The sequence below is a fragment of the Capricornis sumatraensis genome, chromosome 9, assembly GCF_032405125.1.
Source record: "Capricornis sumatraensis isolate serow.1 chromosome 9, serow.2, whole genome shotgun sequence".
NCBI classification, from domain to species: Eukaryota; Metazoa; Chordata; class Mammalia; order Artiodactyla; family Bovidae; genus Capricornis; species Capricornis sumatraensis.
In genome coordinates, this window is record NC_091077.1 from 60,855,441 (window position 1) to 60,875,201 (window position 19,761).

Genomic DNA, 19,761 nt, shown 5'->3' on the forward strand with positions numbered 1-19,761 from the left:
GTACAAACCCACCCCATAGCCATCCACGGACACTGGCCAGTACTTTAAAGATCGCCAAGCCCCAGATCTTCCAAGCCTGATTCTGAGAAGTCACTGGATTCCCACAAGCAACATATCTATTCACGTCTTTATTCAATAAATATTCGCTGAGCCCTTGTTGTGTGCCAGGCACTGAGATCAGTACTTCGCCTTCTACAAGGTAAAGTGTAAACATAATCTCTAACCTTGGAGCAGCAGGCAAAAACCGAGAAAACTCACAGAAGCATGACTCACGGTCTGTGGGCCCTGGGCAGAGCTGGGTATGACACTAGTCCCTGCTCTGCCAGTCCACATGGTGGTCATGAGGGCCCCCCAAGACCATGGTTCATGGCCCCTACTTCAGAGACTATCTAGAATATAAGCTCTGTGAGGTCAGGGACTGGGTCTGGTTTGTTCACCGTGGAACCTCCTTTGCCTAACATAGGGCCTACCACACTGGCCTTTTACACATTATAAACCCAAGGTGAATAAATGAATCATTAGCAGTTACTAACATCTTGGCTTAAATTAGTTCAGTAGGTAGGAGAGGAAGGAGCAGAGTGAGAAAGTTTAATATATTAGTTTCCTGTTGCTGCTCTAAAAAAATCACCACAAACTTAAATGGCTTAAAACAATAAAAATTTAGTGTCTTCCAGCTCTGGAGTTTAGAAGTCTAAAATGGTCTGAAGAGCTGCTTTCCTTCTGGAGGTTCTAGAGGAGAATGTTTCCTTGCCTTTTCTAGCTTCTAGAGGCCCCTAATTCCCTGGCTTGTGATCCATCCTTCATCCTCAAAGCCAACAGTGTAGCATCTTCTGTCCTCCCTGAGTTCCTACCTCCTTCTTACAAGGACTCTTCTAACTATTTGGGGCCCACTTGGATAACCCAAGATAATCCCTATATTTCAACATCCTTAATCATGTTTATGAAGTTTCTTTTGAATGCAAGGCAACATATCCCCAGGCCCCAGGCACTGGGATGTGGACATATTTGAGCTTCATTATTCTATCACAGGAGTTTACCCAGAACCAAAGGGTAGGAGGAAGTGGGAAGCTGTGGACCGTGGGAATTCCCCATGGCAAGTGAGTCTGTCTAAGACCCATTCAGATCTAGGTAATCAATCCCAGAGGCAGGAGGTAGAGAGCAGGGCCAGGAAGGGCTGACTCACTTCATCTGGTAGAGATTGTTAGTGCCTCTGTGGTCAATGTCGTGGCAGAAGGCGGCAGTAACCATGGCCAAGGCCTCCAGGTCTGTGAAGTATCGCTTCAGCTTTCCGGTCTGGAAGGGCAGTCAGAGATGCTGCTCACTCCTTTTGTGGGGGGCTTGGAAGCAGGACTGAGAGAGCAGGAGTAAGGAGGAGGGCCTGGCGCTTGGAAACACAGGTCTGATCTTGGCTTGACCCCTGGTGCCACAGGATGACCAGACATTTGCCAGGACTGAGATGTGGGATATGGTACTTTCTGTGCCTATAAAATCCCATGGACGGAAGCGCCTGGTGGGCTGCAGTCCATGGGGTCACTAGGAGTCAGACACAACTAAGCGACTTCACTTTCACTTTTCACTTTCCTGCATTGGAGAAGGAAATGGCAACCCACTCCAGTGTTCTTGCCTGGAGAATCCCATGGACGGGGGAGCCTGGTGGGCTGCCGTCTATGGGGTCGCACAGAGTCGGACACGACTGAAGCGACTCGGCGGCAGCAGCAACAGTGCTAGAACTGGGACAGTCCAGGCAAAGGTGATGGTGGGTCATTTTACTTTCGAGTCACCTTAGCTGGTCCCACCTCCCTCTGGGCCTTAAAGTGGAGGGCGTCAGACTGGATGATTGCTGAGAAACAGACGACCCTGGACTTTGAGGATTTAGAGGGTGTTGGAACATGTCCAGACTGGTAAAACAAACCTTCCAAACCTGGTCTACTGGTTAAAACACAGCTCAGAAGAATTTTTCCCTGGGTGTCCTCACTTAACTCTTTGTTTGTGCTGGGTGTTGGAGTCAAGGGTGGAAAGAGCCCTGAGGAGGTGCTGCTGACTTGTGACTCTAAGAAATAAATCACTTATAAGTGGTATGTTTTTCACCTTCAGAGGCAGCCTGGCTAGAATTCCTGCCCCCAGGCCCCAGTGCTTTCTCTGGCCTGACCATTCCAGACACGAGGGAAAGGAATGAGGATGGGGACACTGGGCAAGGGCAGAGATTTGTTTCATAACCTGGATGGGAAAACACTTTTAAATGAAATATAAAAACTCCAAACCTTCTGAGACAAAATGACTCATACATATACATATTGGTATGTCCATCTAAGGACATAATAGCGTTGTTTGTAATAGTGAAAGATCAAAAGCAATCCTCATGTCAACAATAGCGGAGCTGCTGCTGCTGCTAAGTCGCTTCAGTTATGTCCTACTCTGTGTGACCACATAGACAGCAGCCCACCAGGCTACCCCATCCCTGGGATTCTCCAGGCAAGAACACTGGAGTGGGTTGCCATTTCCTTCTCTAACACATGAAAGTGAAAACTGAAAGTGAGGATGCTCAGTCGTGTTCAACTCTTAGTGACCCCATGGACCGCAGCCTACCAGGCTCCTCTGTCCACGGGGTTGTCCAGGCAAGAGTACTGGAGTGGGTTGCCACTGCCTTCTCCGAATAGAGGAGCTAGGTAAAGAAATTGTTGTCTACTTAAACAATGCAAAATACTATGAAGTCATAAAATTAGATCATAGATAAGCCTTGAAGACATTATGCCAAGTGAAATTAATCAGACACAAAAGGACAAATACTGTATGATTTTACTTAGGTGAGGTACCTATAAGAAAGGGAATTCATAGAGACTGAAAGAGCAGAATGCTGGTCCCCAGGGGTTGGAGACTGAGAAAGTGGGGAGTTGTGTTCATGTTGTTGTTTAGTGGAGATAGGGTGTCTGGGAAGTTGGAAAAGTTCTAGAGATGGAGAGTAGTGATGGTTGCACAATACTGTGAATGTACTTGATGCCACTGAATTATGCACCTAAAAATGGCTTAAATGGTAAATTTTAGGTTATATATGTTTTACCACAATAAAATATATATATAGAAAAATGTGATTGATATATTTATATATTTTCAAATAAAAAAGCATATTATAGAATCATATTGTTTAATTGGTTATAAATAAAATAAATTTTGTGTATGTGTGTGTGAACAAATCTATCTCGATGCTTCTAGAAGGAAATCTAGAAGGAGCTGTGCCATGGTTTTCTCCAAATACTGGCTTGGGGGTGGGAGTAGAATGCTGCCTCTTTCACTTTTTATTTTACATACTTCTTGCTTCTTGGAATTCATTTATGCTAAGCATGTACTCTTGTTGTCTATTTTTTAAAAAGGCAATAAACAGAAGAATGATGCCGCTGCTGCCTGGGGCGCTGCATTGAGGAGTCCAGGGTAGCGGGAGCCCCTAGCAGCCCGAGGTCCCTCCCGCCACGCCGCCGGGTCCCCCTGTTCTCGTACCACCAGCAGCGAGAACATGGTCTGCCCCACGTTGAAGCCGTGCCGCCAGTTGTGGTAGGTGATCCTGCGGTAGCCCTTACTCAGGGAGTACATGAACCGCACCAGGGCCTGCAAACCAACACACAGCACACTGTAAAGCAGCAGCACTGCACTGGGGCGGGCGGGGGCCCTGCCGGGCTGAGCCCCTCAGTGTTCCAGTCCCCGCACTGGACCACAAGTGGGAGCTCGCAATAGATGGCTATGAGCGTGAGAGCACTTTGAAACGGCTGGATACTATGACAATGGACGTGGTTATGAATCCAGGCCCTGGGAGAAGCTTGCAGGAAGTGTAGGAGAGAAAAGCAAAAGCGAGACGAAATCAGTGGTTCTCAAACTTGAGTGCGTGTCTGCATCGCTGCGGGGTGTGGGAAGGTCTTGTTAAAACAATTTCTGATTCCTCACAGCCAGGGGAGAGAGGAGGGGGAGAAAGAGAGTGTATGTGTGGGTGCTGGTGGACCCGGGCTGGCACTGATCCATTTTCAGGTGATACTGATGTGGTTCAAAGCACAGTTAGGACTGCTGCTTTAATCAAAGAAGTCTGGGAAATTCTGCACACAATACACCCCCAGCTCCACCTTTCTGTCCATCCCCATGCCTCTAGATGCACAGCACACCTAAGGAATCCTGCAGGGGAAAAGCCCTGTCTAAAGGGATTTAACACACAGTTCCCACCCTGTTGAACTGTAGGAACTTTTTTTTTTTTGCCTTGCTTCAGAACTCAGTGCCTCAGAACCCACCTTGAGAAACACAGTTCAGAGGAACCATGTGTCTCTTTTCTGGTAAATGACTCATCTGTGTGTTGTGACTAATGCTTTAAATCTTAAAAACTGAGAGTACCCTCTTTCTAAGGTAGTTTACAGATTGAGGTGTGTGTGTGTGTGTGTGTTTTAAGCAAGCAAGAAAGGAAGGGAAAAAAAGGGAAACCAAAGATTTGTTTCAACCTCACCTCTTGAGGAATGTGAAATTTATCCACCACTTTGAGCTCATAGTACATCTGTATTCCACATTTCACCAGCTCCAGTTCCGTCAGGGGCAGGTCGCTGAAGTGGAATTTATTGATTTCATATTTGTCTGCATCTGGCAGCTCTCCTTGCTGTATGAAACGTGGAGTCAAGTGACTGGGGCACATGAGGAATTCCTTGGTCCCTCCCTCACCCCACCCCCGACCTGCCCTGTCCCTGATCTGAATCTGCTGGAAGGATCAGAGCAGAGTGGCAAGGGCCACACTTGGCAGAGATGCTCCCCACACATGCTTGGGGCATGCATGCCCTGCGCTTGCAACAGGTCAGGACGGAGCGGCTGCCCAGCTCACCAGGATCTCAGCCAATTCTTCTTCCTCGCATTCCCACGGCTCCTTCCCATATACCTCTCTGGTTTTCTGCCAGGGCCCGAAAGAGCAGAGAAAAACATTAGTTTACTACATCTGAGGTCAAAGTATGTCTCTACTTTTCCATTTCCCTTTTTCTTCTTCCTCCAAAGTTCTTGCAACAGAGCTACCAACTCAGAGAGTCTCCCATTCAGCGTTTACTGACAAGTAAATTCAAGGTCATGGGATCTGGAGTCATGGAGTCCTGCGTGCAAATTCACACTCTACCAATTGGATCCCCCATTCCTCATCTGCAAAATGGGGATACTAAAAGTACTTAACTGGCAGATTAAAATTATGTTATCCAAAGTCATTTAAAAAATGTTTATGAAATTAAAATAATGCATGTAAATCGCTGAGAGCAGTGCTCAGTATATAGTGAGTGCTAGGATTAAATAATGCTGTGATATTCTTACTGTTTCTATTACTAACTGGGAGCCTGGAGGTCTTCTTGCTCATGGCCCTGGCTTTTCCTCTTACTATGTGACTTGAGCCAAGTTCCTTCCCCTCTGGTCCTATTTCCCGTGTGTTACAGGGGGAGAGGAACCTGGACCCAATAACTTGTTCCAGATTTCTTGATCTAGAGCAGAGTCTACTTAAGTGTTCACTATGCCTCCATAGGGTCTACATATACATCATGTGGCTTAAAATTGTGGACTGAGACAAGCAAACCATTAACCAGTTTATCCACACTAGATATTTTCTTCTCTGGATTTCTCAGTTATTGGGATCAAAATGATCCAATTTGTTGTGATATCTTTCCAGCTTAAGAAATGCCCTCTGAACAAACTGGCTTATATTTTTCAACTTGTGCAGTGCATAAACCCAACAAGTCTTGGAACTCAGCTGGGCATCATATCTAATGCTCTTTGGTTAATTCAGTTTGCTTCTAAAATCTTGATCTTTTTGAGTCCCAGATTCCAGGAATGGTGGATCAGTGATTCTCACATATCTCGGAAAGCCTGTCATCCCATTTCCCACCCACATGGGACTCTCCTCTATAGCACCCTTGATATGTGATCATCCAGCCTGTGGTGCAATATTTCCCATGACAGGGTGCTCGCTACCTTCCAAGGAAGCCCTTTCATAACAGTGATAATTTGCTCATTATCCTGATAAATGTTAAATGGGAACTATTTAGTGAGCTGTGTGATTTGGGGATAATTTCCTTCCCCCTTCTAGGCCTCAATTTCTTCATGTCTACAATAGGGTGAAAATCCTTACTGTGCCCATCTTACTGGGCTATTGTAAGCATCACAGGTATGAAATACCAGATATACTCTATAGCGATGAAACTATGTGATGGCTTCCTGCCAACATCTGACCCTACCCTCTCAACTATTTCTTTGCTCAGAAAGTTTGACCTCCTAAGGCAGGTCTGATCCTGTCTCTGTAATTTAGAGCAAGACTCTCTGAGCCTCCAGCTTCTCAACTATAAAATAGGTGCGGTTAGCTGACCTCATGGAGGGAGGCTCTGAGCGACTGACCATTGTCCGTTGGTCTGTCAGATAGAGCTTCCTCTCAGAGTGGGAATTGTGGTTGGTGACTCCATCTCTAGTACCAACCATGTCAGCCCTGAGCACAGAGGAAAATGGAGTTTCTAGAGCTGTTAAGCCAAGGCATGGTTTTAAGACTGAGGTAATGAAGAAAGCTGAGCACTAAAGAATTGATGCTTTTGAACTGTGGTGTTGGAGAAGACTCTTGAGAGTCCCTTGGACTGCAAGGAGATCCAACTAGTCCATTCTGAAGGAGATCAGCTCTGGGATTTCTTTGGAAGGAATCATGCTAAAGCTGAAGCTCCAGTACTTTTGTCACCTCATGCGAAGAGTTGACTCATTGGAAAAGACTCTGATGCTGGGAGGGATTGAGGGCAGGAGGAGAAGGGGACGACTGAGGCTGAGATGGCTGGATGGCATCACCGACTCGATGGACATGAGTCTGAGTGAACTCCGGGAGTTGGTGATGGATAGGGAGGCCTGGCATGCTGCAATTCATGGGATCGCAAAGAGTCGGACACAACTGAGTCACTGAACTGAACTGAACTGAACTGAACTTGAGAGTCCCTTGGACTGCAAGGAGATCCAACCAGTCCATCCTAAAGGAGATCAGTCCTGAGTGTTCATTGGAAGGACTGATGTTGAAGCTGAAACTCCAATACTTGGGCCACCTGATGTGAAGAGCTGACTCATTTGAAAAGACCCTGATGCTGGGAAAGATTGAGGGCAGGAGGAGAAGGGGACAACAGAGCATCAGATGGTTGGATGGCATCACTGACTCAACGGACATGGGTTTGGGTGGACTCTGGGAGTTGGTGATGGACATGGAGGCCTGGTGTGCTGCGGTTCATGGGATTGCAGAGTCAGACACGACTGAGCGACTGAACTGAACTGAACCCTGGGAGGGACAGCTGTTCCCAGAACAGCCTTTTCTTGAGGAGAAACAGGGAAAAACCACTACCCACCAAGATTGTCTGGATTTCTTCATTGTCACACTTCACGTGGTATTTCACCATGTCTTGGAAAATATCCTTCCTGTTTTCAAGTTTGTTCATCGACTCGTAAGTGTCAGGATTTAAGACAGACCAGCCCAGGAACTGAGCCAAAGACTGAAAGGAGAGAAAGGGAGAGTCAGAGGGAGAACGTTCTGGTCTGGTCCTTTCTCTGTAACTTGGGGCAAGACTCTCTAAGCCTCTATCTTCTCAGCTGTAAAACAGGTGTGGTTAGCTGTGCGCTGGCCTCCTCAAAGGGATGCTGTGAGGATAAGATAAAATGATGGATGAGAATACGCTTTGAGTAAAGCTCTAGTACAAAGTGTCATCCTCATGCATAACATCTTCACAAAAAGGGAATGTGTTGTCCCTATGTGAGGACAGAGCGTGTAAATGAACTCTGTGCTTTCTGCCCAACTTTACTGTGAACTTAAAGCTTCTCTAAAAGGTAAAGTTTGCTAATTTTTAAAGAAGGGAATGCAGGAGGACAGCCAAACAAAAACATTGGATCAGGAAAGTATCTACAAGGGGAGCCCCCATCCATCCTGGGCTGGGACGGCAGCATGCTAGGTCCCCACCACGTGGCTCTGGAAGTCCCACGTCCAGAGTCACCTCTGAGAATCCCACATCCAAAAGCCTCCTTAAAAACCATACCTCCATGAGGGTCTCATCCATTTCATCAAAGGGTTTCCCATCTTTGCGATTGTAAAACGTGGCCACCCCAACAATTTCTTCCTTCTTGTTCACAATTGGCATAGAAAGGACATTTTTAATCATCCATCCAGACTCATCCAGAGGCTCTTTCTGCAAGAGAAGAGCCAGAATAAGTTGCCCGGGTACCAGGCTACAGAGACATCCATGATGGATTTCATGCCGTGTTGTGACCCTGCTTGGCCAAGGGGGTGGCAGGAGGTTAGACCTTGTTGGATTACACCTGGTTTTAGTCACCAAACGCCACGAGCAGTTTTGCCCATCTGTTGGGAGCTCCATAAGACAAATAGCAATACCATTTTCATTCCTAAGATATCAGGGCTGTTATGTGCCAGGCAGTGAGTTGTGTGTTGCTGGCTCTAAGGTTGCCCACAACCAATACAGGGAGGCAGTGATTCCCTTTCAGATACAGGAGCTGACTGTGGAGGACTGGCTTAGCAGGGGCCCTGGTGATACTTGTAACTTTGAACTCATCAAGTAGATATAACCTGCACCTTTTGACTGCCGATCTGCCTGTCTGTGTTCCTTTTGGCATGTCATTTTATCTCCATGGGCCTCAATTTTCTCATCTATACATGGCGATGGTAGTAAGAGCATGTGCCTCATGGGACAAATGAGAAAATAGAGGTGAAATTTCTTGGTCAATTAGAAGGTGCTCTTTGTGAGTCATTTCCTATTTCACCCCCACTTCCATCATCTATAGAAATGGGAATAACTAGACTAGATACTTTCTAGGCTCTTTTCCCACTGATTCATTAAAGATTTATCAAGTGTTTTACAACGTGCAAGAGCTAGAATCTGAGGAGACCAAGGCAAGTAAGGCACAGGTGTTGTTCTCAAGTTGCCCATCATCTGGAAGGTAAGGAGGCCATCAGATGGCACGCAGGAAGTTCTCTCAGGTACTGTGGGAGCCAGGGAAGGGAAGGAAGTCAAGAAAGGTTTCCTGGAGTCAGAGGGTCTTCCAGCTCAGGTGTTCACAGGTTTTGAAGGTGGAAAGATGACGGTTGTTATTATTTCTGTAACACTGGCACTTAGCACCTGGTAGGAGAGTGACTCCAGAGGGATGAAGAACAGAGTCCAAAGGGCTCAGGGCTGTCAGTCAGGAAATGAGTTTAAGGCCTGCCTTCCTCCCCACTCTCTTCCTCACCTTGGGGGAGTCCTTTCCCTCTGAAGGCCCTGATAAGGAGGCAGATTTTATCAAGAGTGAAATGGGAAAGCATTAAAGATTTTTAAGGAGAGAAGTTATTTGAGACAACCTATGTTTTTTTAAAACATCACTTGGGCTACTTTGTGGAGATAGAAGACTATGATCTAAAAACAGGATCAGATTTGATTTATGAATATGAGTAAACTGTAATCAGGTGACTTGGGTAAAGACCAAGTTCTCTTTTGGTTATAATCATGGTAGCAACTCTCAGCAACAATCAGCCTTGTCATACTGATATGGTCAACATCACAACACAAGACATAGAGTTTTAACCTTGGAAGGATATTCTCTCCAAGGTTTTTCATAATGTTCTTTAAGGAGTAAACACATAAGCCACTAATTTCTATCTGAGTCCCTTTTATTTCCTTCTTCATTATTTTCTGACCGCTCATGATTTGTTTTCTGTGTATCTAGCATGCTAAACTCAAAATATTGACAGGGCACCTGCGGCTGAAGATGTTAAGAAAGATAAGCCACAACCTTTGACCTAAGGAAGCCAATATTTTGCCAAGAAGAATTAGTCTAAAAGGCAAGGAAGGAGCATAAAATATGAGGTAAGGGAAACGGAGTGACAAAGACAAACTCCTTGGCATGGCCTTCCAGGCCCTGGATGGCCTGGCCTCTGTCTCCCTCTCTAGAATTTCCTCCTGCCACTCTCCCCTCAGGCTCACTGGTCTACTCTTCCTTCCACAAGCCTTCTCTTTCCTGCAGTCCTCTCTTCATTTTTTACTGTCCAAATGTGCTTTCTCAAGGACGCTTTCCTTGATTCCTTCTGGATGAACTCAGGCCCCCCTGAGATTTCCCTCTACCCTCCTCCTGGCCAGCACGCCACATGTCTCTCTCCCCATGTGATCATGAGCTCCTGGCAAACGTAGACCATACCTGTCTGGTCCACCTCTGTAGCCAGTGTGGCACTGTGCCAATGCCTGGCCCAGACCGTGCCCTCCACAAACAGTTTTTTAAAAAGACACACAGATGACATCAAATGGAATACTAAACAATATTCTGTGATCATCTTAAGGAGACAGAAATGATACTCAGCCAGGGGAAGCAGAATAAAACTTCATAAAAGTTTCATAGCATTGAGTTTGTCATTGAAGGGCAGAGGGCATCTGGGCAAGAGATGGTAGTGAGAGAGAGAACTGCATAAGCAAAGGTCCTGAGGCCAGAAAGCAAAGGCTATAAACCTTAAAACCAAATGGAACCTTGGCATTCACCAAATTAATTCTCTCCCCACTTCCATTGTCACATGACTTTTTTCCACTCACATTTTCACTTTATTGAGATTGCTTCCCAATAAAGTAGATGGATTTTAATGTATTCTAATCCTCCTTGCGGGGAAAAATACCATATAACTAAGAGAGCAAATGAAAAATGACTTACCTGGAATGCAAAAAAGTCCTCTGCAGGTGCATTCATGATGTTGCAAATCTGAAAGCCGTGAAGAGGAATAATGAAGTTTTGCTTAGACTTGATAGAGTACACATCGAGGGCACTGGGCATGCTATTTTCAAAAATACCACATCCCTGCCCCACGGCACTCACATTCTTTTCATTAGGTAGACATTCTCATGATGGTTTTGAATTATTAACTGAGGTTCCTGAACAGGAAAGCTGCCTTATAAACATGACTTCTTACCATTTGCCTTACTTCTGAGTCATTTCTAAGCTTTGAGAAAGTTAAGGCTACAGTTTGTCATTTTTAAAAGCTGTATAGTGTCCCATTTTCTTTTTTTACATTAGCTTTTTTTTCATATTTCATTTTTAAGTTATATATCCAGAGACCTATTCTTTTTCAGATGTTTTTCCCAAATAGGTTATTACGGAGTATGTGTAGAGTTCCCTCTGCTATACAGTAGATCACTGTTGATTATCTATTTTATATATAGTGGAGTATATATATTAATCTGAACCTCTGGATTTATCCCTCCCCCCGCCCACTACCTTTCCCCTTTACGTAACAATAAGTTTGTTTTCTAAGTCTATGAGTCTGTTTCTGCTTTGTGTATAAGTTCATTTGTGTCTCTTTGTTTAGATTCCATACATACCTGATAGCATGTGCTTTGTAGCATCACATATAATCACTTCTATGTGGAATCTAATTTATTGTTTGTAGACTTTTTGATGATGGCCGTACTGACTAGTGTGAGGTGATAACCTCATTGTAGTTTTGATTTGCATTTATCTAATAATTAGTCATGTTGAGCGTATGTTTTTGGCCATCTGTATACTTTCTTTGGAGAAATACCTGTTTAGAATCTTCTGCTGAGTTTTTGATTGCGTCGTCCTTTCTTTCGGATATAGATCTGTATGAACTTTCTGTAAGTTTTGGAGATTAATCCTTTGTTGTTTACTTTGCAAATATTTTCTCTATTCTGTCAGTTTTCTTTTTGTTCTGTTTGTGGTTACCTTAGCTACACAAGAGCTTTTTAAGTTTAATTAGGTCTCATTTATTTATTTTTGCTTCTTTTTGCATTTCTTTGGGAGGTGGATCTATAAAGATATTGGTGTGATTTATGTCAGAGAGTGGTCTGCCTCTGTTTTCCTCTAGGAGTTTTATAGAGTCTGGTCCTACATTTAGGTCTTTAATTCATTTTGAGTTTATTTTTGTACATGGTGTCAGAGAATGTTCTAATTTCACTCTTTTACACATAGCTGTCCAGTTTCCCAGCACCACTTATTGAAGAGGCTGTCTTTTCTCCATTGTATATTTTTGCCTCCTTTGTTGTAGATTAATTGGCCATAGCTTGTGGGTGTATTTCTGGACTTTTTATCCTGTTCCATTGATCTATAAGTCTGTCTTTGTACTGACACCATACTGTTTTGGTTACTGTAGCTTTATAGTAAGGTGTCCCATTTTCTTTCCCCCTTTTGTTCAGATTGGATTATGTCCAGTTTTTAATTAATGAAAATAATGCTACTGTAAACATCTTTGAAATGATTATATTTGTTTTGCTGGGCAAGAGTTTTTCCTTGTGGTATAAATGTCACAGCAGATGAAGAAATAAAAAGTGCTGTAGCTCTGGTTGCATGTTGCAAAATTTCTCTCCTGACAGCTAGGCCAGTTTACTCTACTGCACCAGTGATACTTATCTGATCCCTCCAGAGCCCTGCCCATGGGGCCACTGTTCAGATTTTTCCATAAGATGTTGCAGAAAACCTAAATGAACTTTTTGGCCTATCCAGTAGTAACCATCCAGGTTTTCTCTTTCTTCTCTTGCATTCTCTGCTTTCTCATTACCCACCCACACCTCAGAAGACCACCTGCTGGTTTCTGTCCCCACCCCCCTATCCCGCCACCTTACCACCAAGCCTGTTCTTATTAGGGATGTCAATGACCTCCTAACTGCCAAACCCAATGGGGATTTTCAGCTCTTATCTCACTGGATCACTTTAGTTGCATTTGGTATTCTCTCTATTGAAATTTTCCACTCCCTTGGTTTCCATGACAGTACCCACTCCTGGGTCTCCAGACACTTCTGAACCCTTCTACCAATTTTCCTTCACACACTCTTCTTCCGCCACCCAGTCTTCAAATGTTGGCATCCTCCAATATCCTAATTGAGTTCCTCTCACTCTCCCTGGTAACTTTATCCACACTCATGGTTTCAAGTACCATCTGCTACTGGGTGCAAAATGGTCAAGGATTATAATGTTTTCTCTACCATATTATCTTCTGCATTGTAGTCAGTATGAATCTCTACCTTTTGTTGACACAAATCTCCATCTTCATCCCTTATCTAGCTCCACAGCAGCAGAGTCATCTCTCTAGCTACTTGCTGGACACCTACTCTTGAAAAAAGTCTCTGTCACACCTTACCTGAAACTGATCTCAGCAGGTAACATCCCAACCTGGTGGCAGCATTATCCATCCAGTCTAGAAATCTGAAGCTGGCTTTGACGCTCTTCTCCCTGTCTCTCTGCTCACAATCAGTCACGAAGCCCTCCACTGTTAGATCTGAGTTCTGATCTTCCTCTCTCCACCTCATCTTTGTTTGAGTCGTGAGTATTAAATGACCAAATGTATTTACTGCCTGGCTTATCATCAGCACGCTGTGGCTGTTTACTGTTCTTTACTGCCTCTGCCTTTGTTGAGATGTTCATCAGCTCTTGTTTGTGACGACATTCTTTTCTCTCTGCTTCCAATCTTAAGTCTCTCCAGATCTATTTTCCAGGGAGCTTTCAGAATTTTCTTTCTAAAATGAAATTTATTGTGTCAACCTCTTACTTAAAAACCTGTCACCTGTGGATTAAAGTTCCACCCTCTTGATCTAGCATCCAAAGCTGCTGTCATCTGGCCCCTCCCTTTGTCCCTCTCAAGCCTCATCTCTTCCCATCTTCCTGTCTCAAACCTAACACTCCAGCTACTCCAAACTGCACACACCATGTTGCTCCCAATCTCCAAGCTAGAGTTGTTGGCCCTTGTTGTTTTCTCCACTATGTTGCTTCCTGGTCCCTACCTGCCTTACCCCTATTTATTTTAAAACTCAACTCATACCAAAACACCCTGGAAAGTAAAGGCTGGTTTAGATGCTCCGCCCCCCGCCTTTGTGTTCCTAGAATATATCATGTATATCTCTATTGTGACCCTATTGTATTATAATATAAACATCTGTTCATAAAGATATCTCTCATTTGATGGTGATCTTCAGGACAGAAATTATTTGACTCATCTATCTTTGTATCCCCACAGCCAACTGCAGCACCTGGCACACAGGAATGCCCAATAAATAAACACCCTGATACATGAACAGCACTGTGTAGTGTGTGCCTGAGAAAGGATACAGAGATGAGCAGCCTCAAATTTGGGGGTGATGTGCTGCTAACACCCATGGCCCTTCTCTCGAGGGCAGGGGATGCTGTCACTCTCCCCTGGACCCTGTGGGTAGGGCATGTGGGAGACAGAGCATTTGAGCTCCGCTGTGTGGTTAGAAATGCGGCAGGAATGGGGCCTTGGGAGGGGCAACCAGGTCTCTGGGATAAGAGGCTGGGTCTTGCTCTGTGGTGAGCCTCGTGGACCAGCCAGTCATGACATTATCCCTGATATTTGCATAAGTATCTTTGGTTGTCAGGGAGACTTACACTTCTCTGTCTCATGTTTCTTCAAATGTCAATTCTCTGCACATCCCCTTGGACCAGCCATTAGGTGAGTTGAGAAACAAGAGAATCAGGCTTTGAGAGATCCATACTTCCCATAGTTTTTCCCACTCTCTTGATCTGAAATCCCTTCACTCTTAAACATTAAGAAGAATGATTCAAAAACTGATTCAAAACTCTCCCCCTTCAACGTTATATTACTTACCAGGCCATTTTGGGCAACATAAGTGGGGAGACCGCTCACTAAAGCCCAGTGGTCTGGAGGTGGATTCCTGTCAAGACCAAAGACAGTGGTGACTTTTGAGGTGGGGACAGATGGACTAAAAACTTGAAACTGGATCTTACCCTCCCTCTTCCCTCTGGTGGCTCCAAGTACCACCCCCACCAAGATCAAGCCCCAAATCTTGGCTAAGCATCTTAATGTCCAAATGTAGACATTGAAAAAAAGTCATAAATCAGTTTTATGGATTTCATGCTCTCTAAGAGACAAATTGATCCAACAGATGGTTATTGGCTGCTGAGAAAAACCGGATGCCATCATTTCCCTCCACCAGTCCTTATGTAGAGTGAGTTGCTCAATACTGTATAGAGTGAGGGAAACTCACCTAGGATGAGCTGCTACCACATGCCAAGCACTAAGCTAGGAGCTTTACATACTTATTTATCCCTCATTCCCAAGTGACTCAGATTCCCAGTGACTCTCCTGCCTGCATTGCAGGAGACCCAGGTTTGATTCCTGGATCAGAAAGATCCCATGAAGAAGGGAATGGCAACCCATTCCAGTATTCTTGCCTGGAAAATTCCATGGACAGAGGAATCTGGCAGGCTACAGTCCATGGGACTGCAAAGAGTCAGACACGACTGAGTGACTAACATACACAGCAATATCACAATTTAGACTTATATATTTATTTTATATGGTATATTTTTACTTGTTTATTGCTAAAAATACATAGAAAAATGTATTAAGAACTTCAGTTGTTTGGAAGTGAACACCTATGGAACTATACCTATGAAACTCGAACAACCTGTCGGCATCTTGGAAATCCTTAACCTGCCCCTCCCGCTCACAACCTTCTCCTGAACCCCAAAGGGAATGGTTGTCCCAGCTTTAGGATTCTTGCTTTCTGTGGAGCTTTACCACCTGGTTTCTTGTGCCCTGTTTCACATACTTTTCAACTTCATTCAAGTAGACTCATTCAATGTACATGCATTATTTTGTTGGACTTCTTTTTCATGTTGCTATAATTCATTTGTTTGATAGACTTAAACGATTTTTCCTTGTAAGCTTGTATATAATTTATGCATTCAACTGTTGATGGACATTCCCCTTAGTGTGAGTCTAATATGAATATTGCTGCTTCCAACTCTCTGGTATATGCGTGCTCTCAGTTCCATGTGGTATTTCTGGAGTAGAAATACTGGGTCATAAGATGTGCATATCTCAACTTTACTTGAGAAAGCCAAATTGTTTTCTAAAATCCAATCTGCACTACCATTGGTGGTATATTAGAGTTGCCTTTGCTCCATGTCTCTGTCAATGCTTTAGTATTTTCAGACATTAAAAAAATATATTTTTTAAGGTTAATAAAGTTCTCTATGGAAATAATTATAACATGTTTCTGTTAATGTGACAGATTTTATAGATTGATTGTTCTAATGTTAGCCTTGCATTCCTGGAATAAACTCAATTGGGTCATGATGTATAACCCTTTTTAGTTATTATCTGCTAAAATTTTTTTAGGATCTTTGCATCTAGGTTCACAAGTAAGCTTGGTATGAATTTTCCTCTTTCATACAGACTTTGTTGAGTTTTGGTGTCAAGTTTATACTAGTCACTTCTTTTTTCTCTATTCTCCTGGATAATTTGTATGAGAATTGTGTTATTTCTTCCTTAAATATTTAGTAAAACTCATCTCTGAAGGCATGTGAGCCTGAAATGTCTTTGTGGAAGGGTTTTAATTACTGTTATAAATAAGACTATTGTGATTTTCTATTTTTTTGTGATTTATATTTAGTAGGTTTTATTTTTATAGGAATTTGCCTCTTTCATCTAGATTTAAAATATTCTGGGCATAATATCCTTTTATGGTATCCTGTTAGTGTCTGTATGATTGTGGTTATTCCCCTTTTCCTTTCTAATACAGTTCATTCGAGTTCCTATTTTTCTTGCTCAGTCTTGCCAGAAATTCATCAATTTTATTAATCTGTCCAAGAAAAAAACTTTTGGCATTTGTTCAATATTTTGTTAATATTTAATTAATTTCTGGGCTTATCTTTATTATTTTGGAAGGGTATGCTTGTTTGTTGTTAGTTTCTTGAGATCATGTGATGGATAGCTCCTATCTGCCCTTCCAGAGCCACTTCCAACCTGCTCCTCCCTGTCACGGGAGGCCAGTCTGTGTGGATTTCATCAACAGGGTGTCTGGCCTTCTAGCTTCTGACTGAGTTTAAACTGAAGGGGAGACCTGGCCAAAACTACAGGGCGGTAGAACAGGAAGATCAGGCTATTTATTTCCTTGGGTTCCTCCGACAGCGTTGCTCTGAGTTTGTTTTGTCTGCACTTCTCTAATGATGGCCTGCTCTACATGACGGTTTCCCCTCACCACATTCCAGAAATTTCCTTGGGGCCCAGAAGTGCTTACAACTTTACTACTAAAATATTCTCTTGTGGTTGATTTCCTTCATTCCACCCACACACACCTCTGTAATTCATCCCTTTGTAAATAAACCCTCCTTGATTTACCCTGATTAAAAAAATTTTTTTGACTGTGCTTGGTCGTAGTGGTGGTACACAGAATCTTTAGTTGTAGCATTCAAACTTTTAGTTGCAGCATGTGGGATCTAGTTCCCTGATCAGGATCAAACCCAGGCCCCCTGCATTGGGGGCGTAGAGTCTGAGCCACTGGACCACCAGGGAAGTCTCGAAATACCCTGATTTAAACGTGACACCTAGTACCTGTTGGGACCCTGGCTGATATAATTTTGGTACACAGTTTATTACTTTATTTTTTATTTTCTAGTATGAAAGTGTAATATTGTAAATTTCACCTTAGGTATGATTTCACTGCATCACATTGGTTTTATAACATATCATGTGATATTGTTGTTCTTTTCAGTTCAGAAAATATAATAATTTCCATTGAGTTCTTCTTTTACCCATGGATCATATGGAAGTGTATTCCTTTTTTTTTATATATAAAAGTAGTTTCTAGTTTCCAAGCATATGAAGATTTTTTTTTTCCTAATTAGCTCTTTGTTATTAGTTTCTAGCATATTTTCATTGTGACTAGAGGACATTTCTGTATGATTTCAATCATTTGAGGTTTGTTTTATGGTCTGTTATATCACCAGTTATCATAAAGAAACAAGTATTCTTGAAAAGACTGAGTGTTCTATAGTTCGGGTGTGAGATGTCATGTTTTATTAATGTATATATCCATGAGATTGTTTGGTAATTATCTTATTTAAATATTCTCTATTCTGTTTATTTTAGTCTGCTGTATCAATTAGCAAACATGAATTTGTCCATAAATTCTTAAGTTTCTGTCAGTTTTTTCTTTCTTTTTGAGGCCACGTTATTAAGCATATACACATTTGTAAATTCTTTCCAGAAAGTCAAGTTGAATTGACCCCTTTATCATTAAGAAGTGACTATCTTTACTAATGTGTACCTTGACACCTATTTTAATCTGATAGTAACATAGTTACATCAGTTTTCTTTTGATTATGATTTTCGAGGCATATCTTTTGTTCATTCTTTCATTTTCTCTGTATGATCTTTTAGATAGGTCTCTTGTAAAGAGGATATATGGTACTTCTTCATATATCAATATATCTTGGAACTCATCCGTTCTTAGAAGAACCCAGCCTGTGGGATCTAAACTGCCTGAGCCCTACAGTGCAAGTACAGAGTCCTAACCCCTGGACTTCCAGGAAATTCCCAAGAACCGTTTCTTATACGCACTTGAGAAAGATAATATTCTGCCAGTCAATCTGTGATACAAAGCTTTATGAACTTGAAATTCTGCATGAATATCGACGGAGCTCTCTTGGCATCTAGATTCAGGGTTTATCACACCTCGCATCTTTCCCCTGTCTCTTTGTGCCATTCAAAGCTGCTTTTTGTTTTGGTGTTGCATCATAGTATAATCTCTTGAAGTTACTTCTGGGAATTTGTATTAAATTCAGTGTGGATATAGCCCCACTGTAGAAGGCAGCGAGGTGGATGTTATCAGAGACTAGAGGATGTGATGCTTGGTGAGAAGTGGTGAGATGGGGAATGCTAGGACCTGTGATAACTCTGAACACGGACAATGAGTCTGATAAACCGGCACCTCTAGAGAAGGGGTCAGAAAACAGGATGGGGGCAGAGTATGCCGTTGACAAGAAAAAAAAAGAAAAAGAAATGAATTTAGAAAAGACTTAGTTGTTGTGTAAATAGGACTGAACAGAGAAAACTCAGAAACTCCGGAACTTAAAGCAATCTCTCATCCCTCATCAGGAAAAGATAAACCAGAGAACTGGGTTATCTGAGTGACAGCATTATCAAAACTCTTTGACAACAGTTGAGACCTCTCACACCTACTGTTTAAGGATGGAGGTGACTTGCAATAAATCACTTCATTTGAACCAGAAATGGGAGGAAAGGTGAGGCTCTCCACCGAGGCTGATTCTGGCCTCAAGGAGTCTGAAGTTCACTTGGGAAAGTGCCAAGCCTCAGACAGAACTATGGGCATGGCTCCTGGCACTCACAGAGGATTCGAATAGGTAAACAGCCAACTGAGTTTTGGGGCATGCTCTCCTGGCCAAAAAGTTCAAGCTTACATGCAAAACATTCTTGACTATTGGAATCTTAAAATGGACTTTGAGGCCCCACCATCTGTAGGTAGGCCTCACCCTCTGGGATTTCAGCCTTTTCATTATCCTCCTTGATCACATAAGACATTAGAGGGGAATTCGCTGGTTATCTAGTGGTTAGGACTCTGAGCTGTCCCTGATGAGGGCGCAGATTCAATCTCTGGGGAACCAAGACCCCACATGGTACAACCAGAAAAAAAACCAGACACTAGAGAGTAAGCCTTCCCTGGGAGCTGAATCACTTCGTTTGCTAACTTCCTGCCTTTCCCTCACCCTCTGCCTTAGGCCCCAGATGTGCCTCCACAGAAAACCATTGAAAAGCACTGATCAGATCCATGGTCTCATTCCATAGAGAGGCCACTTACTAAACTGGACTTGGGATTTGAACTCACAGCAGCTGACTAAGAATCCAGCCTCATTTTCCAGCCTGCATGATCTTTCCCACCCTTTCGCATTGTCTCTTTGTTGCTCTGCCTGAGTGTGTGGCCTTCTTGGGTTTGG

General features: G+C 43.1%; 1 protein-coding gene across 1 annotated transcript in view; it reads right to left on the minus strand.

Annotated features, from left to right (window-relative positions):
* Positions 1 to 19,761, minus strand: part of PDE6A (phosphodiesterase 6A) — a 75,661-nt gene that overhangs the window by 24,938 nt on the left and 30,962 nt on the right. Inside the window, exons 7-14 of the mRNA XM_068979633.1 lie at positions 14,606 to 14,672; positions 10,687 to 10,734; positions 8,040 to 8,189; positions 7,359 to 7,502; positions 4,844 to 4,909; positions 4,478 to 4,624; positions 3,493 to 3,600; positions 1,184 to 1,293 (exon numbers count right to left, since the gene is read on the minus strand). Of these exons, the coding sequence (XP_068835734.1) occupies positions 1,184 to 1,293; positions 3,493 to 3,600; positions 4,478 to 4,624; positions 4,844 to 4,909; positions 7,359 to 7,502; positions 8,040 to 8,189; positions 10,687 to 10,734; positions 14,606 to 14,672 (840 nt within the window). The remainder of the gene's footprint in view (positions 1 to 1,183; positions 1,294 to 3,492; positions 3,601 to 4,477; positions 4,625 to 4,843; positions 4,910 to 7,358; positions 7,503 to 8,039; positions 8,190 to 10,686; positions 10,735 to 14,605; positions 14,673 to 19,761) is intronic.